The 24,449-nt window shown below is 42.9% G+C and overlaps 1 protein-coding gene across 1 annotated transcript; it reads left to right on the plus strand.

The window, feature by feature from the left end:
- Nucleotides 1-1,622: 1,622 nt before the first annotated feature.
- Nucleotides 1,623-21,116, plus strand: PLEKHS1 (pleckstrin homology domain containing S1; the record flags this gene model as incomplete). The annotated part of the gene is made up of 12 exons (XM_082674273.1): nucleotides 1,623-1,650; nucleotides 7,288-7,376; nucleotides 7,488-7,594; nucleotides 7,923-8,057; nucleotides 9,656-9,731; nucleotides 10,618-10,734; nucleotides 12,515-12,640; nucleotides 15,138-15,253; nucleotides 15,757-15,963; nucleotides 16,639-16,740; nucleotides 18,026-18,161; nucleotides 20,937-21,116. 12 exons carry the CDS (start codon nucleotides 1,623-1,625, stop codon nucleotides 21,114-21,116), a joined length of 1,419 nt encoding a protein of 472 aa, XP_082530399.1.
- Between the last annotated feature and the right edge of the window lie 3,333 nt (nucleotides 21,117-24,449).

Below are 24,449 nucleotides of genomic sequence, written 5' to 3' on the forward strand. Positions count from 1 at the left end.
AGGCGATGGGCTGAGAACCGCTGGCCCCCAATTCTGCTTCAGGCAGTGAAATCCCTACAACTGGAAAGAACCGCAGGGATCTAAAGCAAAACCTCAGGGGTAAATTTTTTTTAATGTCCATGGTAGGCAAATTTTTAGGTGGGTTCTATTCCTTTTCCTTGTACAGAAATGCTCTTCCAGGGAACAGAAGGCTTTGGTCTCAGTGGCCTGGTGCCCATTGCACAGAGCTAAGCGTGGCCCTTACGCCAGGGGAGGACTGAGGGCACCAGAGATCCAACATATGCCTTAAGATCCCCCAGGGACCTGTTTGTTACTTCACTTGTTATCTGTTTGTTATTTGTTCAAATAATCACTATCGTTATTATACAGAGATACCTCAACAGAGAAAACCATTTTTTAGTTAGGAAATGTGTGAGTTCTAGGTCCAGGAAAACACCACTTGTCTTCAGAGGGTTCCCATGTGCCTTTCACAGATCACCAAAAGTATGCTTTGAGATCTTGCAGTCTTAACCTTAAGACTTTCATCTCTGTTTACTATATATATGTACACAAATAGTATATGTACACATGTATATAGTATACTATATGCGCATGTATATATATATATATATATATATATACACATATGCACACACACACACTATAGTATAGTATATGTATATTGTATACTATATGCAATATACATATATATTTCAGGAATTTCCTTTGAGTCATTTATGCCCTGGGAGGATTGAGTGGGTTTATGCTGGAGAAAGGGAGACCTCAGGAGAGGAGGAATGACATCATGCCAACTGCATGGTAAAGAGCCCTTTGCCTCTTCCCACTTCCTGGGACTGCCCTGGGACTGCCCTAGCACAGCCCTGTTCAGCGTTTCCTCCTATTTTGAGAGTCTGATTCAAGGTAAAACTTGGTCACCAATACATTCCCGTTTCAGAGATCTCACCTGCCCCGTGGTCTCTTACCCTGTGGGATTCCTCTCCTTGCAGGGCCCCGTGTCAATCATGGGATTGCCAGCAGATCTGTGCAGGAAAGGACTTGGCCTCTAGAGTCAGTTTGACCATGTCAGCCTCAGCCCCCAGTGCTGGGCAGCCCTGGGAACGGGGCACACAGGCAGTGGAGGCAGTTTATGGATAGGGGTATGCCCTGGTCCTTGCTCTAAGGTTTCCCTCTGGAGAAAATGAGTTCCTGGCATGGAGGAGGGCTTATCTTGGGCTTCTTTTTGGCCAGAAATGCTTTCTCAGCTGCAGTTTGTCCATAGCATGCTGCCCTCTGCCCTGTTCTCGTCTCTGTTCCTTGGTGGTGTTGCTATCCCCAGGGGCTGTCTTGTCAGAGCCACTTATGAAGCAGGAGCAGAGGAAGTCCAGGGAAGATGCTCCTTTGGTCATCCTAGCAACACCTCCACAGAACGGGCGCTTGGTGAACACAGGCTGCTTGGGTGGGTCCTCATTACCATGGCTACTATCAACCTCAAGGGCAGAATGGGGAGAGGGGAGACGATAAGCCATCTGACCAACGTCGGGAGCACCATCCTGACGCCTGGTGATTGAGTGGCTAAGCCTATACCGTAGTTTGGGGACTAACGCTTAACCCTTCTTTTTGACAGGTGAGAACAGGCAGCCATGATGGAACCCAAACCTCGGAAGAGTTCAGGTACCCAAGGGACATATTCTCGGAAGGAAAAAACTCTATTGAAAATAATGATCAATTCCCATCACACTAACCGGGATACAGAAGATGGTTTTAGTAAGGATAATTATTCTTGGTGTGGAGAACGTAGCGGAGGCTATTAGATTCAGCTGATTATTTTGTAAGAGCTCACTTATCTAGAAATTCGGCATTTTCTGATTTTCATGGACCAAATGTTCCATTTGTTGCTGGGAGATGGTACTAACAGCAAACTATAGCCCAGAAAAGACTGGAGAATATTTCCTTAATTTTATATGAAATTCTCACTTGGAGACACTGCCAAAATGGTTATCGGGGCTTATTATGAGGATAGGTCAAGGGGTATTATTCAGATGTTCCCGCTTCATGCTCACGTGCCTCACTGTAGTTGATCGGTCAGAAGTTTAGGATGAACTAACTTAAAAATCAAACTATCTGATTCCATTCCAAAATGAGTATTTTTGAATATTTATTCGAAGCACCTGTTATTAGCAAGTCACCGTGCTTCGTATTGCAGAGGATGTACAGGTTAATTAAGAACAGTCATTCTCTCAATGAGTTTGTAATTTCATTGGGATATTAAGATAAACACATTCTAGCAGCTGTATTGGGAAGTTAAGATAGGCACATATGATCAGGCTATGATAGGTAAGTGCAAAATTCTGTGGAGTCTGAAGGGAAAAAAAGCACACGCGTCATGGAGCTGGCCCCTAAAGGCTGTATAGGGTTTTTAAAGAGATTGGGAAAGACGGCACATCTCAGCAGAAAGGGACGGCATGACCGAAAGCGATGAAGTGGGTTCGAGGCAGGTCGTGTTCAAGGAGAATGTGGCTGTAAAATAGGAAGGACGGGGGAGAACAGGAAAGTGGTGCTATATGGTGCCGGATATTGACCTCACATAACCAGCAACGCCTGAAGCATTTCAGCACGGAAGTGGTGTCATCAGATTTGCTTTTTGGATTGCTCATATTTTTAGAAAAATAGCTTTATTGTGGTATAATTGACATACAATCAACTGCACACATTTAAAATGAACAACTTGATAAGGTTGTGTGTATGTGCCTGGGAAACGATCACCGCAGCGGGATAGTACTCACATGCATCACTCCCCAAAGTCTTCTTGTGCCTGTTTATAATCCTTCCCTCCAGCACCCAATCCCACTCCCCGTTGTTCTGCTTCCTGTCACTCTAAGTTCGTTTGCATTTACTAGAGTTCATATAAATGGAATCATACTGTATGAACTCTTGTCTGGTTTCTTTCACTCAACATAATTCTTTTGAGATTCATCTATGTTGTTAACATATATCAAGAGTTTTTGGTTTAGGTAGTCAATTGAAATTTTTTAAATTAATTAATTAATTTATTTATTTTTGCTGTGTTGGGTCTTCGTTTCTGTGCGAGGGCTTTCTCTAGTTGTGGCAAGCGAGGGCCACTCTTCACCGCGGTGCGCCGGCCTCTTCACTATCGCAGCCTCTCTTGTTGCAGAGCACAGGCTCCAGACGTGCAGGCTCAGTAGTTGTGGCTCACAGGCCCAGTTGCTCCGCAGCATGTGGGATCTTCCCAGACCAGGGCTCGAACCCGTGTCCCCTTCATTAGCAGGCAGATTCTCAACCACTGCGCCACCAGGGAAGCCCCGTCAATTGAATTTTTATGTCTTAAATAGATAAAAATTTCACATATTTATCCTTGCAGTTACCACTTCAGCATTCTTCATTCATTTGTATAAATTCAGATTTCCATCTGGCATCATTTCTTCCACCTGAAGGATTTCCTTTAACGTTTCTTCTAATGCAGGCCTCCTGATGCTGAATTCTTTCAGCTTTCGCATGTCTGAAAATGTCTTGAAACTGCCTTCGTTTTTGAAAGATATGTTTGCTGCCTATAGAATTCTAAAATGACACTATTTTCCTTTCGGTACTTTAAATACGTTGTTCCACTGGGTTTTGATGTTGTTGTTGTTTTGTTTGCGTTGTTTCTGATGAGAAATCTAACGTCGCCCTTATTTTTTCTTCTGTATGCATTATCTCTTTTTTCCCTCTGACAGTTTTTAAGGTTTTTCTTTATCACTGATTTTGAGCAATTTGGCTATGATGTTCCTTGTTAGAGTTTTCTTCCTATATTTTGTGTTTGGGGTTCCTGACCTGCTGAGATTTCTGAGATAGTGTTCTTTAAATTTGTAAAATTTTCAGCATTATTTCGTCAAATATTTGTTTCTGTCTCCCTCCCCCACTTCAGGGAATCCAGTGACCTGAAACTTGAAATTGTCCCACGATGCACCAGTGCTCTTTTGTGTTTGGGGTTCTTTTTTCACTCTCCATTTGTTTTAGTCCCATTAATCCCATCCAGTGTTGTTGTTGTTTTTCTGAGACATTGTGGTTTTCATCTCTAGAAGTTCACTTTGGATCTTTCTTATATCTTCTATATCTCTAACTTCTTGAATGTATAAAATACAGTTGATAATAACTGTTTTAATGAACTTCTCTGTTAATTCTAACATCTGTGTCAGTTCTAGGCCAGTTTTGAAGGATTGATGATTATCCACATTATGGGTCCTGCTTTCCTGTCTCTTTGCATGCCAGGTAACTTTTGATTGGTTGCCAGACCTTGCAAATTTTACCTTGTTGGGTGCTGGATATTTTTGTATTTCTACGAATCTTGAGCTTTTTTCTGGGATGCAGTTAACTTCCTTGGAAACAATTTGATCCTTTTAAGACTTGCTCTTATGATTTGTTAGGTCTGGAGCAGTCCTCAGCCCAGAGCTAATTACTGCCCACTACTGAGGCAAGACCTTCCTAGTACTCTACCCAGTCCTCCATCAATGATCATTTTTGCCAGTTTGGCTGGACGGAACTGGCACTTTTTCTGGCCCAGTGAGCACTGGGCACTCTTCCTTCTAATTTTTTCTGATGGTTCATTCTCTGGCCTTGGGTAGTTTCCCCACACACGTATACTGATCAGTATTCTTGAATACTTGAGGGCGACCCTGTGACTGTCTCTGGGATTCTCCCTCTGTGCGGCTCTTCCCTCTGTCCTATGAGCTCTAGCTGCCTTGATCTCCCTGAACTTTCAGCTCTGTTTCCTCCGCTCAGGGGTCCACCTGGGCCCACCTCAGTTCCCCTTTCCTGTGCTGTGGACTGGAAACTCCGCCAAGGAAATTGTAGGGCTCACCAAGTTTGTTTCCTATCTCTTAGGGATCCATGACTTTTATTGCCTATGACCAGTGTCATGAACACAACTAATTTATATATTCTGTATTTTTTGTGTGTTTCAGACAGGAGAGTAAATCCAGTTCCTGTTATTTCATCTTTGCCCAAAGTACAAAATTGGCCAGATTTGGCATTTACTCTCAGGGCTATGTCGAGGATCGTTTTGAAGGTACCAAGAATGGAATTAGAGGGTCAATCTAGACAGTTACCAAAGCAGTATAGTGAAAAACGTATGCAGGCCTTGAATTCATGTGACTTTAATGTATTGAAATGTATGAAGGTCTTGAAGGCAGTGGGGATAGAACAGAGAGATAGGGGTGGATCCAGGAAGTAAAATGGACATGACTGATGACTGACTGGACAGAAGGGTGATGGAAGGGTGAAACTTTAAGAGGACTCTAAGTGTTCTAGGAGGGGAGGCTGGATAGATGCCACCAAGTGATCTAGGGCACCTGCGAGAAAAGGATGAGAGAAAGAAGTTTATGGGAAATCGAGGTGGAGATGTTCAGGGCCAAAAATGATCTATCCAAGGGTGAAAATACTGAGATTTTGTCCTAGAAGTTCCCCTAGAGACTGAATTTTGCTGATCACATCCCTGGTGTGGTGTTTAGCATGTTTCTCTGTTTTCTGTATTTCCTGCAAATTGGATCTAGAGGGTTGATGAGGTTGTTTCAGTGTTTTTTGGTCAAGGCTAATCCATGGATGGTGTTGTCCATTGCTTTTAAAATAAATGCAAACTGTACCATGGTCTAGTGTCTACCAGGTGCTGCAGGATTCATCTGCAGCCTCATCTTATACCACTCTTCCTCTCTTACTCACTCTGTTCTCTTACTCCACTCTGTCTCCTACTGGGGAGACAGCCTCTCGGTAGCTCTAGGGAACCGCTCTGAAGAGGTAGGGGGAAACCAGCTTATGTATGACTTTTGGCTAGAAAATACATTCAGTCAAGAATACATCTCAGTAGGGCTTCCCTGGTGGTGCAGTGGTTGAGAGTCCGCCTGCCGATGCAGGGGACACGGGTTCGTGCCCCGGTCTGGGAGGATCCCACATGCCGTGGAGCGGCTGGGCCCGTGAGCCACGGCCGCTGAACCTGCGCGTCCGGAGCCTGTGCTCTGCAACGGGAGAGGCCACAACAGTGAGAGGCCCGTGTACCGCAAAAAGAAAAAAAAAAAAGAATACATCTCAGTAAAAGGTTGCTGTTAGTCACAAAGAACAGATACCTCAAGTTAATGATTTTAGTGCTCATCTGTGTACGGGAAGCTGCAAGGATTTGGATTCATTAAAATTCTTCCTGAAATACCTCTGACTATCTATGGGGACTGTTTTTCTAGATCACAGAGTGCCGCGTCCTGCTTTTCATCCTGAATTCCTCTCAGGGTGCACTGTCGGTCAGGGACTGCAGTGGCTACGATGCTCTTGGCTTTCCTTTATTTTTCACCTCCATTTTACAAATGAGGAAACTGAAATTTAGTGAGTCAAGGTGTTCTGTAAGTATTTGTTCAGTAAATAAATCTGTGAATTTGTCCAAAGCCACACAACCATTAAATAAAGGAGCTAAAGCTTTTTGCTTTTGTTTCCTTCTGTTTTTCTCTTTCCTTTTTTCTTCCTTGGTGGGAAGAACGGGGGCAGCAGGCAGAGCTGCTGCAGAAGGAGGAGAGGCAGGGAAGGTGAGGACGGCTGGCTGAGAATTACTGGATACGAGCCTAATGTCTCCATCAGCTGTAGTACCTAATCTTCATTCTGTTTTCACTTAATAAAGAAGTGCTAATTCTTTAGTAAAGGCTGTCTTTTACCAAACCATGGATGAACTACAACTATAGCCTGGATGTAAAAGCAAAACCAAGGTCTTCTTTTTAAAATAAATTTTATTTTAGCAACATTAATTTTTTCTAGATAAGGAAAGTAGTACATATTTCTTGCAGACCTTTTCAAAAATATAGAAAAAATCAAAACTGCCTATACATGTCCATCCTCACAGAGAAGCAATTAACATTTTGGAAAGCTCCTATTTAACCACTCTGCCACCTTATTTTCAATAGCAGGTGCTTTTGCTTTTGTTTGGTAAGTCAAAGTTCAAGGCAGAATTATCTTGCTGCTGCGGCTGGTGATTCAACAGGAAGGGAGACAAATCTTTGCTCACATCTAGAGAGCCACCGGCATCCGGAGAGCCAGACAGGTGTGAGCTGAATTAAAGAGCTTCTAAATGTCATCTGAACAAAGGTCCCGACAGTGGATGAATAAGAATCACACACTTGGTCCTGGGTTTTTTGTTCTCCTGGCCTATTATAGATGTGTTTTTCCATAACTGAATAATGTGAAGACCTTTCCAGCAGTAAACAGTGTTCTCCAATTGAAGCAGTTCTTCTCAGAAATGTATAGGGAACAGACTGAGTCCTGTTCACTTTCTTTTATTAGGCAAACAATTTACATTATATTATGAAAATGAAGTCTGCAAACAAGATTACTTTATTAAATCACCACCTCCTCAGCTTTTCTTCTCTGCAGTAAGTATTCACAAAGATTTAACAGGCCTCCCACCAGCCTCATGAGCATTTTTAAAATCCTTTCTCTTCCTTTGAGATTTAACTGAGATGCAAAATGTTTTCATTTTTCAGACCTCTTGGAAAAAGCGGCTTTTCATCCTGTCAAAGAGTGGAGAAAAGGGCTTTAGTCTTTCCTATTACAAAGACCATCATCACCGAGGTTCTATTGAACTTGATCAGTGCGTATCCAATCAAGAAAATGTTTATAATAACAAATACTAACGTGTTGCCTGCAAAATAGAAAAAAGATTAGAAAACGTTAATTTGTGGAACTAAGAGTCCAACTGAAATAGGAATTCGGAATTAAGTTTTAGGCTGAACAAAGTATTTTCAATCAGTGATAAACCAGATCTAAACTTATTTTCTAAAACTATTGGACAATTTTCAAAGTATTGATCAAACAGATCTAAAGTTTTATTCAATTTGAAACTTAATAAAAAACATTAGTCAATTTCTTCCTAATTTTGTATTTGCATCCGTTTAATACTTTATATCTATATCTAACAGAAGTTCCAGTATAGAAGTCGGCATCAGTAACCATGAAAAAATGCAATCCGTACAGAAGATGTTTAACTGCCATCATGACGAAGTGATGTCAATCAGGGCCACTAACAGGGAATACTTCCTCATTGGCTATGACAGGTAAGTAGTAAGATAACACAGGGTGTCTCCTGTATGCAAAATAAAAAACAAACAAATAAACAAAAACATTTTAAACCAGTACACCATAAACATGCCTTGACTAGAAACCCATGGCCACAACCTTAAACACCACCTTGGCAGTCTTTATTATGTGTTAAAATACCTTGACAAATCACAGTATTCATTTCCTAGGGCTGTCATAGCAATGTACCACAAACTGGGTGGCTTAGAACAACAGAAATTTGCTGTCTCACTGTCCTGGAGACTAGGAGTCTGAAATCAAGGTGTCGTAGGCCATGGTTCCTCTGAAGGTTCTAGAGAAGATCTGTTCCAGGCCTCTCTCCCAACTTCTGGTAGTTCCTTGGCTTGTGGCAGCAAACCTCCAGCCTTTACATGGCAGTCTCCCTATGTGCACTTCTCTACGTCCAAATTTCTCCTTTTTATAAAGACACTAGTCATATTGGATTGGGACACCCTTCTCCAGTCTGACCTTATCTTAACTAATTACGTCTGCAACAACCTGACCTGACTTCCAAATACGGTCACATTCTGAGGTACTGAGGATTGGGCTTTCAACATGTGAATTGAGGCGGGGGACACAATTCAACCCATAACTGTCACCATCACCGCGGATACATTTTATGTACAAGAAGCCAGTACGCTAGCATCTACCCAAGGTACATATATTAGGGAGTGGCTATGCTCGTCCCCGAAGGAGTCTTCAGTTTTTAAGAGGGGCTCCTGGTGCTAGCGAAGATGGCAAATGGATTCTTTGCGGGCGATTATCTGCTTGACAGAGAGGCTAAAGTTGGAGAAGGCAGCTGTACAGAGGAGGTGGCAAATGCTCAAGCCCAAGTATCCGTATGAAGAGATTTGATCTGCTGCAGATCAATCCCCAGGCGAAAACCTTTCCTTACAATTGTCTTGGGAGTCAATAGAAAGAAGATGTGATTTATATGCATTTGTTCAAATACATCCTTAAATACATGCACTCCCTAAAGGGAGGCACACCTAAATAGCTACACCAAATGGCTCTGACAGGTTAAGGGGCCCCTTAAGAACACAAAAGAAATCCGTTTCAAAGTCAAAAGCTCCAAACCCTGTGATTATACTGTTACTTTCCACTTTTCTTCCCATTTCTCTGAGCTTTGCTCACAAGGGTGGCATGAGGGTTAATTCTGGTGTGTTAGCATGGAGGTGGTAAGGATCCAAGGAGGGGGGGCATTTAAGCCACTCAAGAAAAAGATCCTGGGGCTTCCCTGGTGGCGCGGTGGTTGGGAGTCCGCCTGCCGATGCAGGGGACACGGGTTCGTGCCCCGGTCCGGGAAGATCCCACATGCCGCGGAGCGGCTGGGCCCGTGAGCCGTGGCCGCTGAGCCTGCGCGTCCGGAGCCTGTGCTCCGCAACGGGAGAGGCCACAACAGTGAGAGGTCCGCGTACAGCCAAAAAAAAAAAAGAAAGAAAGAAAAAGATCCTTATTTCCCTGGTACCTACCCCATTGCCTGTCCAATCTTAATAAAAGAATCCTCCTCCGGTTCAAAATGAGCGCAGGCGCCGTTGTTGCCACATGCCGGCTGAAAGTTTATTCCTATCAACAGGGAGAAGATTAAAGACTGGGTCTCTTTCTTGTCATCCCTCTGCCGGAGTATAAAAGCAGCACGCCAGAATACAGGGGTAACTATTTCACTAATAAAATAGCGGGACACCTGAACAAAGCCCTCTTTCACAAGGAAACAATGTGAGCTATTTTTTTCCCCCTCCTTAGCAACTGGCATTAATACAGGGAATAAATAAGTGAGAAAATGTACATCCTTGTTATTTTTATGACTAACAATAGAAAAAAATCTTTTGTGTTTTGCAAGAGAGCTAAAATACAGACACTTCAAATTTTCATTATTGGAGTAGGAGGAGTGAAAGCTAACTGTGGCCTTTTTTAATAGTAGCTGAAACTACAGTATTTTCCATCGTTGTTATTCAAGGTACATAACAGCTACCTTTGGAATGACTAAGTCCAGGGTGGTTTCTAAAAAACATGCTTTTTACCTATCTTATATTTTCAATATAAGGTTTCTTTGATGTAAGTGCCAGAAATTTTAAGTTGTTTATTTACTTTATAAGAACCTTTGCTAATTTACCTAAGTCCTTTCTTAGGACAGACCTTTATAAATGAAACTTTGGCCTCTAGGTATCATTTTGACATGGTTTCTAGATTGTTCCATGCTTACAACAAAAGCAGAGGCCAAGGAGAAGGGAAAGCAAAGTGTGTCTACAAGTGCTCAAATGATTAGAGTGAAGGGGTGGGGTACAGAGGGACACAGCGTTGAAAAGACAGGTTGAGGGAAACTTAGAGCATCTCTGAAGGCCAGGCTGGGAGTCCTCAAGGGTTTTGGAACAGGAGAGACACAAGACCAGCTCTTGTCTAAACGGGAGAATGCTGGCCAGCAGTATAAATGTTAGTGGTCAAAGATTGGAAGCAGAGAGCCCCATGACCAGGCTGTTGCTTCATTCTAGACAAGAGATCAATCATGCCCTGATTCCAATATTCCTTTTTGATAAGCAGGAGAAACTCTCATTTGGTGATACAAGGCCCTCTTCAGACCCCATCCCTCTCCGTGTTCTTTCCTACACACCGGAGGCTGTCAGCACGACCACAGCAAGAAAAAGTCTTCCAGACATGGTAATCGGACTTACCTCTCTTAGGACGCCCTGCCTGAGAGCCAGCTGATGCTTCAAAAGTCAATGTATTTGACATCTTCCTCAAAGCCTAATCCACCAAAGAATGATTCTTGGTCCTATGATCTATCCTATATTTAGTCTGTTTCCCCTCCCACCATGAGCCTTACTGCTTGCCCTGCCTACATCTAAATGTATTCATTCATTTTGGATGCTCTTTGATATGCATCCAGGTACATCGGGTATGTTGGGTGGAGATCCCCCCAGCTAAACAAAAGCCTGGATGGTAGCCTTTTCCTTCCCTTCACCAACAGGGCAAAGATTACTTCTGTAAAAAAAATTCCTCGAACACCACTTGACCATCTGTACTCCTGAGGCAAAAATCAGAGTTCTTATTATTTCCTATATTTACCCAAATCAGTCTTGCTTCTCCGTGTGTGTGTGTGACTTCATTTCTAATGAAGTCCATTGGAGGAAAAAACAAATAATACATTTGCCCCTTGAAAATGATTTGTAATTGTGCTTTCAGCTCTCTTGGATTTGCAATCTTCCCAATTCTGGATATTATTAATGAACAGGCCGAGTGGTGTTTTTTCTTCTGCCATGGATGCTATTTTGTCCCTTAGAGATGTAACCACTGACTTTGCCTTTTCCCTGGGTACCAGGCACATCTTAATAGGGCATAGCCTCCTGTTTTATCTAGCTGGAAGCTCTCCAACTATTTTAAAAGCTTTCTGTAGCATATCAAATGCACCAGGCCAAACACTTCATTTGGTATTTGTAGGAAAGGTGGTAGGAAATGGGGTTGAGAAAGATAACTCTTTTCAGTAAATGCCTCTAGCTTTTCACTCCTGTACCCCTTCTCCCTAGAGATAATATTATTGGTCATTTCACCTTTTCATACTATGTATTCCAATCCAGTGATTTTCCAATCAGCTTCAGTTAAGAGAACCACCTACCTTGTTGGGAGTTGTTGTTGCTGTTTCTAAAATAAAATGGGAACCCTTCCTCATCCCAGACTCAGCATGACCTGGCTTCGTGAACTTGGAGCTAGAAAAACGGACACAACTTAAATACATCTTTTTTTTTTTTTAATCACTTTCTTTCAAGGACTTGCTAGAGAACATTCAGGGTTTTTTCAACCCCCCCTCCCCCCTTGCTCTAAGGCATTGTACTTGGAAGAATTGAATTGTACTTATAACAATTTTCCTGCCAGGCAAAGCAGCTACTTTGTACTGTCCTGTATCTATTAGAGAGGGAAGCAGTAATTGGTTGAACCTAGATCACCTTGAAGCCTACAATTCATACTATCACATGATCGATGCTACAAAATTGCATTGCTATGGAAACAGTAGAATTATATAAGCAGAACACAAAAGAGGAACACTGAGCGGAAAGGGAAAAGATGCAGTGCCTTGACCCTGGGCTAATTAGCTTCTCAGATGGCACTGAATGAAAACTAGAAAAAGATGAGGGTGGAGGATTCAGTGGCGGAGCTTAGTGACTTAGAACACCACCCACCGGAGAGAATTACTTGTTCTGAGTTACAGGACCCAATAATAGAGAAAAACCTGAAAGATGGGCTTATATTTTTATATCAGTGGTGACCCAGACTCAAGAAGCAAGTTCAAGTTGTGTGGGCTTCTAGATGTAACCTTGGAAGATCCTTGGATGTTCTCAACCCAATTAATCTATTATGCCTTTTCCAGAAAACATGTGGTTTAATTCTGTCTCTTGCAAAGACAAAGAAAAAGCATTAACTCTGTCTTCATCTCTTTATTCAGCATTTAATGGAAAAAAGGTCTTCAGGACTCAGAGAAGCTCATCTACCGCATGCCTTCTTGCCAGAGACCGCTCAAGATACAGAAGAAGAGAGTCATTATAGTAATCCTCGAAGTATTCTTAGAGAGGTAACCCCTTCTGTTTACTAATCATTTACTCCTTCTACAAATATTTACTGAGCCCCTGCCAGGCACTGTTTCTGAGGCATTAGGCTGGGTTCAGAATCAGACACAGGTGATGTGCTCACAGTGTTGACACTTTAATAGGAACCAACCATGATACGAGACAGAAAGGGCTCCATGCTGAAGAGAGATGCTCGTAAAATGCTCAGAAGGCATGAGGGGTGGTAGGCGGGGAAGCTGACTTCCAGACAGAGGCCAGGGGAAGTTCCATGGAATGACATTTGACCTTACATGATAGGCAAAATTTGGACTTGAGGGATTGATCTGGGGAGTCTTTCTGCATTCTAGGAAGAGATAATAATAACATGAGCAGAAACAACAATACCCTTGGGTGATAAATTGTGTGGCACATACCAACCAGTCTATCGATCATTTGGAATTCCCTACTGAGTGCCTTCTGTGTGCGAATCCTGTACTGTGCTAGGCATGGTGGCTACCAGAAAGGACCTGATATCACGCCTGCCCTCAGTGCTCACAGTCTTACCAGTTACCACCTGACGATGCTCCACCAGGGCATGGTCAAAGAGCTCTGGAAGCAAACAACAAGGTCCTACTATATAGCACAGGGAACCATATTCAATATCCTGTGATATACCAAAATGGAAGAGAATATGAAAAAGAATGTGTGTGTGTGTGTGTGTGTATACACACACACACACACACACACACACACATATACATATATATATTGGGTTGGCCAAAAAGTTCATTTGGGTTTTTCCATAACAGCTTATGGAAAACCCAAATGAAATTTTTGGCCAACCCAATATATATACATATATATATATATATGTATATATATATACACATATATATATGTATATATATATAGCTGAATCACTTTGCTGTACAGTAGAAACTAACACAACATTGTAAATCAACTGCACTTCAATAAAATAATACTTTTTTTAAAAAATAAAAGAGCTCTGGAAGCAATAGAAATAAAGACAGATTTTCTGTCTCCACTGGAGTCAGGGAGGGCTTCAAGACACAAAATGGCATTTGACAACATATATGATGAATAGTTCAGTTGAGCTCTAACCCAGCGTGAGTGGCATATTAGGGGAAAAAAACCCACAGCCACCAGAAAAAAGAGCCAGACCATAATGGGTCTTGAATGCCAAGTTGACTTCATGCTGCAGGCAGGACAAGGGGCAGTGGTGGCTTCTCAGTTAGGAAGGGGCAAAACCGAATTCTCTTCTAGTACTATTAACCCAGCAGCTATATTCAAGGTGGACAGCAGAGAGAAGAGAATGGAAATGGGAAGTAGGAAGGCAAAATTGGGGGAAGGGAGGCAGCATTTCCCAAACTGGGTTTTTCTATAAGATGGTGACGTGTTCATACATAAGAAGCAGTCTGAGGTGAAATAAGTTCTGGAAACACCAAATCAAAGTAAGTTACACAAGCCTCTTCACTGAAGAAGTCTCAGCGCCTTTTTAGTATGCAGTGGTGCATTATAAATAGCCCAGCAGGATACAACGCACAGCATTCCCCAAGCTCGTTTGACCACAGGACCCCGCTTTTCATGCCAGTGCTCTCTGGGACATGGTGACGGCGACTAGTCTTTCATAACAGTCCAACCAACCAGCCAGGTGGTACTGAGCGCTAGCTGTATGCCCGGCGTTTGCTAGGTACTTTACGAGATGCAAAGTCTAGTAAGGCAGATAAAACTAAGCTGGAAGACCACCACAAAAATTAAGTACAACACCGTGTCGTAGAAGTTCAGAGAAGGAAGAGGTTGGCAGTGGCTGAGGTGATCAGAGGGGGCTATGGGACCTCAAGCCAGGCCTGAATACAGCTTCATTAGACAAAAGAGAAAAGGGGAAGAAAACTGCATGAAATGGGCACTAGAAGAACACCGTTTGTGGGGGCGTGGTGGGAGGGCTGGCTTGACTGGAAAGAAGTGTTCCAGTGATGGTTCATGGTTAATTTGTTAGGTAGGCAATCGGAAGCCCTTAGGGTTTTTGAGAAACCATTGCCCCAAATGACTTAGTTCCAACAGGCTAGTGGAGAATCCCCAGAGGACAGTATTTTCTAGAATCCTTACAGCCCCTTGAAGTAACCTGACTGCCTGTGAGCAGAGTAGCCCGAGGCCAGCTCTGCACTGTGTCGGAGCCTTTGACCCACTCAGGTGTCGTGATTCTATAATAGTATTGGTTGGGCAAAAGAGTTCATGTCATTAAGTGCCTAGTGATGACACAGAAAAATGGACAGCAATTTACTCCAATAGGACACTTGTATCAGGAACGTGGGGAACCCTAGAGAAGAAAGCAGATTTGGAGTCTGCCAGAAGCTTTACTGGTTCATTCCCCCAGAATGAGCACCACTGTTCATCCAATGGTAGACATACCGTTTCAGGGACCAGAGCCATCAGGTAGTGGGTGACAAGGTACCTGGCTTATTGATAGACTCACATCCTTACGTCTCTGCCTCTTGTCTATAGTTGGATAATATTAGTGCTGCCAATGATTCTGGTGAACCCGTTGAACCCATTGGACCTGGTAGTCCAGACCAGGTCTCCGAGGCAGTTGAGTGTCATTACATGTCCATGAAATCCTGGTAAGTAAAACTGCCATACCTTAAAATTTGATCTTAGCTAATGTACTGTTCTAGAACAATTGCTACCAGATCATTTAAATAGTTGATATAATAATACAAAAGCATTACCATAGACCAAGTTCAACACGCCATTCAGTCATCTCAAAACGAGTAAACGTGAGAATGGTTTCTCTACCCATAGAAAACCATTAGTGACATCCTGGGGACATTTTCTGTCTCCCGCGGCAGTTCTTTTCTATTTTGCATTTACGTCTCTCACACGCTCACTTTGTCTCTCCAAACCCTCCCAATGTAAAGGGCTATTTTGGTCCCACGTCCATTTTTAGAAGGAAAGTTTATTGGATCTGGTTCTAACTGTAGCTGGGATTCTGATGGTTGGACATACTTCAAAACCTTGTTAGTTTTCACATGGCTGTTAGCTACTTAAATCTGATTCACACACCACGGAAAGCTGTAAATAGATAACGCTGAAAAAGGGTTTGTGTTAACTTCTTGTACTCTAGTGTTTCCAAAGAGTCGTCCCATAAGTCTGCTGATGGCAAAGAGGAATCCCAGACCCTGGCAGATATCCTGAACGGGGAGCTTCACCCACAAGAACAAGGCTCAGGAACGGGCTCTTGTCTTTCACCTGCCAATACGGAAGCACAGATCACGAATGACAAAAAGGGGGCGGCCTCACTAAGTGTTGTGCAATTGTCCATACTAATCAAGTAAAGTTCTCATTTCTCAAATTTTATGAGCCCGTAGAGCAAGGCAGGCTTCCATTTGTACTCAGAATTCACATTTTAATCTCCAACTGAGCCAAGAATCTGTCCAGCTTGCCCTTCTCACTGATACAGTAACCAAGGACAGTGAATACCAGAGTTGGAAGTGCAGTGAGCAGTCCCCAGGGCTGTGAGTGGCATTTTCAAATACTTGAAAAAATTCTGTCCTTTCAGGTTCTGGAACCTTGGATCACCCTGACCTGGGTTGTATATCACCCAGATTTTACTATTAAAATGACAGGCATGCAAGTCACATGAGGTTTGGTTGTAGACTAGGCTGGAGAACTTTCAGGTTTTAAATGATGCCAAGAACATTTGATGAGATCGTTCTCAACTTTAACTCTTTTCAATGTCTCCTTCTGTGGAGAAGTGTGCAAACTGACATGATAGATAATGAACTTCGTCCATTTTTTACTCCTTTTCCATTGTCTACCATCGCTACCACATCCCAAGGGGGTGGAGGAGGGCATTAACGAGTAACTTAAATTCTTATTCTTCTCCAAATGTTTTGGACAATCTTTAATGGCATAATACCGTCTCAGATGTCGGAAGCCAAAGTCCATTCAGAAGGTACGGTTCAGAGCCAGAGAGAGTCGCCTGACTTTTACAAATGTCTTGTAGCAACACCCCCGATGAAATCCAAGTGGAGAAGCTGAACATGTTCCTTTCTCCTCCTGACATCATAAACCATCTTGCTCTCAGAGAAGCTGCAGGACGGATATGGTAGGTAGGAGATTTGAGGGTTACTGATTATAAATGGGGTTGGATGATATGAAGACAGTCATTATATCTTGAAGCACTGTATGTGGCAAAACTGCCTGGAGAACTCGGACTCTCGTGCTGCTGTTGTCACAAAACGTCTTTGATTGAGGCAGAAATAAGGATACTGTTGTATAGGAGGGACAGCTGGGAGATAGGTGGGTATAGGAGGACCCAAAAGTCCAGGAAGCACTAAATTTCTGATCTTTTGAAAGTGAGGAAAAGTGGGCAGGAATACGTATCGTCCAAGGAAATCATTGCCAAACAACGGGCAGTGAGTATTTGATGAATGAAGTCAGTGAGGTCAACAAGAATCTAAGGTCTAAAAGAAAATGGCATACCAGGGTCGAAGACTTCTAGACATCAGGTAAAAACCTGCTGGTCAGGGACTCAGACGCAGAAGATTGTGTGGCAGAGAATTTTCTTAGAATGATCACTGTTTGTTTGATTCTACATTCTTTTAAAGACCTTGTAATTCATTTTGATGGAAGATTACATTTTTAGAATAGAAGAAAGCTTGTTCATGTAAACATCACACATCAATTATAAGTTCTATAAGAGGGCAGGAACCACAACCTGCCATTTTTCCGAACTTCCCACAATCTAAGGCTCAAAACATATTTGACGGAAACTATGGACTCCTCTACACCTGAGCTTGCTCATCTAATAATTCATCTATTTTTGCATGACATATTCACTGTGTGCTCACTTTAAATACTGGGTTTTTCCGTATCGTCTTACGGAAAAACCAGAACGAACTTTTTGGCCAACCCAGTACGTAACATCTTCTGTTTATGGGGTTATAAAAAACCATTTTTTTAAAGGTGGTTCCATACTTCTGGGGTCTCAAAGCTGTTGAAAAAGACAGCTGCATAAACAAGTAAATATAAAATGCATTTGATCTGAGCATACAATAAGCGAGGGGCTCAGACAATGCAGTAGAAGTCCAGAGGCAGGAGAGATTAATTAAGGTAAAGGAAGGGTGGCGTAGGAGGGCTTTGGAGAGGCAGTGTCATTGGAGTTGGAGTTTGGAGGAAGACTCAGGCTCCCAGGGCAATGATAGAAGAAAGAATATTCCAAACAGAAAAAGAGAGTTCGACTACTTCAGATATAGTGCAATATAGCTAAAGAAACTCGTAATAGTAGTGGTAGAATAGAGTGAGGAGCCCCATCTGTATCTCCATCTGTGCCCCGCACTCCCAGCAAGCACCGTCTCACTCTTGTGTTGGATGCTGTACCCTCATTGCAGTGTGGCTCAGTGGGATGGCCCCCCGCACCTGGGATGCTTATTTTTTCACGGAGATCACCTTTTGGCCGTGAATGACCTGAAGCCCCAGAGCCTGGAGGAGGCTTCCTTGTTTCTCAGCCGGTCCATCCAGGGGGAGGTGAGTCCTGCTGATTGGCCCTAGTCAGGGCAAGAAGGAACAAGATCAAGGTCTTGGATGGTGTCTGAACAGTGCTGTGCTCTGAAGACAAATGAGATTCTGCAATCTGCAGCCACCATATGTAAATAAGAGAATAAGAAGTGTAAATAACACTTCCTAAGATACTTCTAAATAACAAGAATGTTATTTTAGGACCCTTTTAAAATTCTTTTGTGTCAAGTAGTATTTGGAGGGAGCACTGGGCTAGGAGACTGAACGGCTGGGTTCAAGACCTCAGACGCAGCATGACATGGCAAAAAAGAGCTTGCAGTGGAATCAGGCAGGCTCAGTGTTTACATCCAACCTCCTTTAACCAAATGGTGCCTCAATCTTCTCTTCTGTAAAATTAGGGATAATGATAATGCTAGTTATTGGAGAATTAAATGAGATAATATATAACATTCTTACAACAGTGACGGGCACATATTAGGTGCTCAGAATGGTTACTATTACTTCTTCTACTATCGGCTGGGGAATGCTGAACAGGTTTAGCTTTTTTTTTTTTTTTTTTTTTTTTTTTTTTGCGGTACGCGGGCCTCTCACTGTTGTGGCCTCTCCCGTTGCGGAGCACAGGCTCCGGACGCACAGGCTCAGCGGCCATGGCTCACGGGCCCAGCCGCTCCGCGGCATGTGGGATCTTCCCGGACTGGGGCACGAACCCGTGTGCCCTGCATTGGCAGGCGGACTCTCAACCACTGCGCCACCAAGGAAGCCCCCAGGTTTGGCTTTTTAAGCCTCCGTTTCCTCATGTTAGAAATGGACATACCTTCCTTGCAGACTTATTGTAAGAATTATACTGAACATGTGACTATGGACCGAGTACGCATGTCGTTAAAAGGCTCGCCATGTTTCTGCCTATTAGTACAGTCTCCATACTGTTAACTCCTTTCCTGGTCTATTTTTATTTCTGACATGCCACTTGACCTTGGGAAAGTCACTTCCTTCTCTGACAAGTCAGTTTCAGTTTCTTCTCTATAAAGTGAGAGAGGGTTGGTTTTCAAACTGTACTTCTTGGACCCCTAAGACCAGGACAGGAGGAGAGGGGAGGGAGAGGACGGTGTTCTGGGCTTTGGCTAGTGACAGCAGTGTATGTTTATCATTATTTTTTCATGTTGGAACTTCCTGTTACCTCACCTCGAGGAAACAGTAACTTGGCTTAGAATTTCTGAAAACCACGGTACAGGAAGATCTCTCAAATTTCTTCCAGCTCTGAGAGTTTATGATTAAATATGTCTTATCTCTTCTGCATCACACAATAACTTTGTTGGTTAGACAAATTGTACTACCCCTACTATCTAGATGGGAAAACTTAGTAAGAATGAGGGAGTTGTCTACGATACATAAATAGTTAGTGTTAGAGCAAAAGGACTCATTCATTCCTTCACTCATTCACCATTTATTGAACGTCTATTGTATGCTGTATTCTCTGCTAGGTCCTAGAGCCACAAAAATGGCCTCGGCCTGAGCTCAAGGAGCTTACAGATTAGTGGATAAAACAGGTATATTATGTGCTAGTTACAGGTGCAGTATGTGCCTTGAGATACGAACAGAGGACCATGGGATCACAGAGGAAGAATGAAGTTAATCTATTTGAGGGAGGCCAGAAAGGTGTCTCAGAGAAGGGGATGCTTGACTTGGGTTTTGAAGACTAGGGTAGGAGTTTGTGTGGTGGCAAAGGGAAGCTTTTAGGAGTCCAGCCCAACGCTCTAGTAACTGTAATATATTTCCTCGGCCAAAGACCCATGCTGCGGCCAAGTGTTCAATATAATCTTCTGAAAGTTACCAAACAATACGCTTATCCAGAGACCTAGGCATCAGCTCTGAAGCCAAGAAAAGGGTTTTTCCCTGGGAGCAGATCCAGGAGGAACTCCACCTGGGTGTTGCTGACTGCAGTTTATCAAGACTGCCTTCTAGATTGTGGAGTCACTTGCATAAGAGGGACTGACAGCATTTCTTTTGGGCTCATTCTGCCTGCCCCCCTTTCTCCTAGATGCTATTGAGAAATACATGTGTTCACCAATATGATTATTTGAAGATCAAAAAACTCCCCAACTTGCCCACCCCTACCATTCCTGATCTATTTCTTTATGTTAAAAACAAATATCCAGTCCTTTTTAAAATTCAAATAGCTGGTCCCTGAAAGGAAAAATGATAGTGGAAGATGGGAAGATATGGAACGAAAGGAGGGGCAGTCAAAGGCCCCTAATGTTTTACAACAGCTGAACCAAGCAGATGTACTTTCCATCCTTGAGAATGAAGTTGACAGAAATGGGAATTTGGGGTGAGCGTGGGTAGGGACAGGAAGGGGAGAGAATGTAAGATTTTAAAAGGAGGGGGAGGAGATGTGCATGGGAAAGGGGAGGAGATGCTGGATTGCAGGAGAAACACATAGAACTTCAGTCTCCTCCCAATTTTGTTAGGGGCTGGTCCTGTCTGGTGGTCTTATTTGGATTCTCTTGTTTCAAGAGGCTTTTTATTTCTTGGTACGAATGGGCCCATCTGGACAGGACTGATGTACTCTGGAATCTGCCCTAAGGGCTCAGGCCAGTGGAGGCCAGAGAATAAAAATCCATCTTCCACATGAATATATCAATATAAGTCATCCTGGTTTTTTCCAGCCCAGATTTTTCTCAAAACCAGCTTCAAAGGGTGTGAATGAGGACAGACTGACACTGAGAACCAACAGTCCTAAAGATAGTCTTTAGTCATTTAATGTTCTTCTTTCTTGTGTTTTAGAAAGTAAAACTCACCATCGCTCGGATCCCAAATTCAGAGAAATTCCACGGAATAGCCTGTGCATGCCACTTACCAGACCAAGGCATTAAACCTTCCAAACTGGGTACGTCTGTGCTGGAGAGGACACTGGAGAGGAGCCTAGCCATTCAAAAGGGTCAGCAGAAAGGATCTGGAGAGTGACGTGCTGGGGCCCACGGCCGACAAGCGAGGATGGGCCCCAGACTCTGTGCTGAGCTCTGCCCCTCACCGCTGTGTGATAGCAGGCAGTCAGCACAGCTCTCTGAGTTTCTCCATCTGCATCTTAACAATGGGAATAACCATCCCATCTCTGGCTATTGCGTCAGGATGTTGAGAGGCCCAAGTGGGATGATAACTATGGAACACAGTGAAAATGTAAGGCCTTATTATCTCAGACTTTGTCCCAAACACCACAGACTGAGATTGGGTAAGTTTCTCATCTAAAGTGTGCTGTGTGTTCGGTGAGGTCATGGTCCACACAGTCTCTTCTTTGTTAGGGAATGGACAGTGGGAAACACTCATTTCGGGAAGCCAAGATTCCCGAGAGAGATGTGGTACCGTATCAGCCTTCCCAGACACCTCCTGCTGTTCATCACATGCAGAATGCTAAGACACAGTGACTTCTTGGATTCAACGATCATCTTGTTTTCTTAAAGACCAAGGAACAATTTCAGAAGTCCAAGCAATTTTAAGGTTATATCCAGCAAAGTTTGCTTGCTCTACAAGTAATAAGGGAACTGCTTAGCACTTCTAAGTTTGAAAGTTCTTAACTAATTGATGCATTAACTCATTGATCCTAAAAGGCCGAAAGGTCAAGTCTTCTTTCATAAATAAGAAAACAAATGCAGAGAACTAAAGGATGAATCAAATGGGGGAACGGTAGAGCAAAAGAGGCCTTCGGAAAATAGATCTTACTGTGTTGCCATTTCACACGGGAAGAAATCAAGGCCTCAGACATTTAATGATATATTTTCTTCATGGCTCCTGGTTTCATAGCCATTTATGGCAGAACCAAGAATCTAAAACCAGCTCTGAGAAACAGCTGTCCTGATCTTCACTTTGTATTTGGATTTAGATTTGAAAAGACCTTCAGCACACAGATGAGACACTCAAATATAGTTCATTTTCTGTTATCTAGATTGTATACAAAAGTATTAAAAAATTTTCATTTGCATGCCCTATTGGACCTACTGTTTCTTTTTCTTTCTTTTTTTTTTTTTTTGGTAAAGCTAGATTGGAGTTAAGACTCTACTTTTTTCCAGTTTTATTGAGATATAATTGACATATAACACTGTATTAGTTTAAGGTATACTGTATAATGATTTTATATGTGTATATTGACCTACTGTTTCTACTTCTAGAAACTTATCCTACAGAAACACTCACACAAATACACAAAGATATCCGTAAAAAAAAATTGTTCACAGTAGCGTTGTTTGTAACAACAACAACAAAAATCCTTTGGGAATTGCTTAATTATGATGACTTCATATAATTGAACATTCTGCAGCTGTTCAAAGTTTTACATGAATGTCTAGGAGAGATGTTCACAATATCTTAAGAATGAAAGAAGCAAGTTGCAGTACAGTAGGTATAACATCATCCCACATTTACAAAAATAAATGACTGGTGTTGGTGCATATAAAATTTTCCCAACCCTGGGCTTCCCTGGTGGTGCAGTAGTTGATAATCCACCTGCCCATGCAGGGGGCACGGGTTCGAGTCCTGGTCTGGGAAGATCCCACATGCCGCAGAGCAACTAAGCCCATGTGCCACAACTACTGAGCCTGCGCTCTAGAGCCCGCGAGCCACAACTACTGAAGCCCGCGCACCTAGAGCCCGTGCTCTGCAGCAGGAGAGGCCACTGCAATGAGAGGCCTGCACTCTGCAGCGAGGGGTAGCCCTCGCTCGCCGCAACTAGAGAAAGCCCACCCACAGTGACGAGGACCCAACGCAGCCAAAAATAAATAAAGAAAATAAAGAAATTTAAAAAAATTTTTTCTCAACCCTAACTGGGGAGAGAAATCCCTCCCTCACAGGGGTTGTTATGATGTTGAAATGGATGATGTACAAACAGCCCCTGACACATTGCCTGATATGGAGTAAGCAATCAGTAAAGGTTAGTTATACTGCTGCTGCTAAGACAATACCATTTTTTGTCTAGAAGAACATACATCAAATCGTCGATAAGAATCATCTCTGAGAAGTATGATCACAGTTGGCCATTGGGGGGAGGCATTTCTATAATGTTCGAATTTCTCTCTCTCTCTTTTTTTTTTTATAACTATCAGCACATGTCACATTTATAATGAAAAATAAATACAGGTGTCGTAAATAATATATATATATAAACATTTATATATTAAGCCTTCATAAGTAGAAACCAAGCCACCTTAGTGAAGGAAATTTAAAAAAATATCAAGGTAAGTCAGAAAGAGAGAGACAAATACCGTAAGCTAACACATATATATGGAATTTAAGAAAAAAAAATGTCATGAAGAACCTAGGGGTAAGACAGGAATAAAGACATAGACATACTAGAGAATGGACTCGAGGATATGGGGAGGGGGAAGGGTAAGCTGTGACAAAGCGAGAGAGAGGCATGGACATATATACACTAAGAAACGTAAGGTAGATAGCTAGTGGGAAGCAGCCGCATAGCACAGGGAGATCAGCTGGGTGCTTTGTGACTGCCTGGAGGGGCGGGATAGGGAGGGTGGGAGGGAGGGAGACGCAAGAGGGAAGACATATGGGAACATATGTATATGTATAACTGATTCAGTAAAGCAGAAACTAACACACCATTGTAGAGCAATTATACTCCAATAAAGATATTAAAATATATATATATATATATATATATATATATATATATATATATATATATATCTCAAGGTAAAACTGTCTGGGAATCAGCAATGGGGTGGGTACACTGCTCTGAAGCCCAGAGGTCCTTCTCCTGTTTTGCTCAGACGTCTAAGCTGAGATGGATAGACAAGCACTAGCTCCCAGGCCCTTCAGTTCCGCACTGAGTGGAAGAAGAGCCTGAACACTAAGGTGCTGAAGCGTCTACGTGGCTCACGGAGGTGCTGGGAGAACACAGGACTCCTGGCTCCCAGTCCGTGCTCTCCCCTGTGTAATGAGGGTAGAGAGGCTGCTCCTGGCCCTCTCTTCGTCCCAGAACGTTCCACCTGCAGCTGAACCATCTGGGATACCTGTTACGAAGATCCTGCTCTAGGGGCTTCTCCCACATGAGCAGTTTGTTCCCCAAAGGAAGTCTCAGGGCAGATTTCAAGATCTCCCACAACCCAAAGGTTCTGATTTGGTAGTTCTGTTGTGGGGCCCTGGAATCTGCCTTCTAACAACCAGGTGACTGGACTGCAGGTGGACCAGGGAGCACTTCTGGGGAGCATCACCCCCCAGGGTAACGGGGAGAGGCTGGTGCATCTTCTGAGAAGCTACAGGACACGGAATATGCACGAGGGTGATTTTGAG

The sequence above is a fragment of the Grampus griseus genome, assembly GCF_964374135.1.
Source record: "Grampus griseus genome assembly, chromosome: 16".
NCBI lineage: Eukaryota > Metazoa > Chordata > Mammalia > Artiodactyla > Delphinidae > Grampus > Grampus griseus.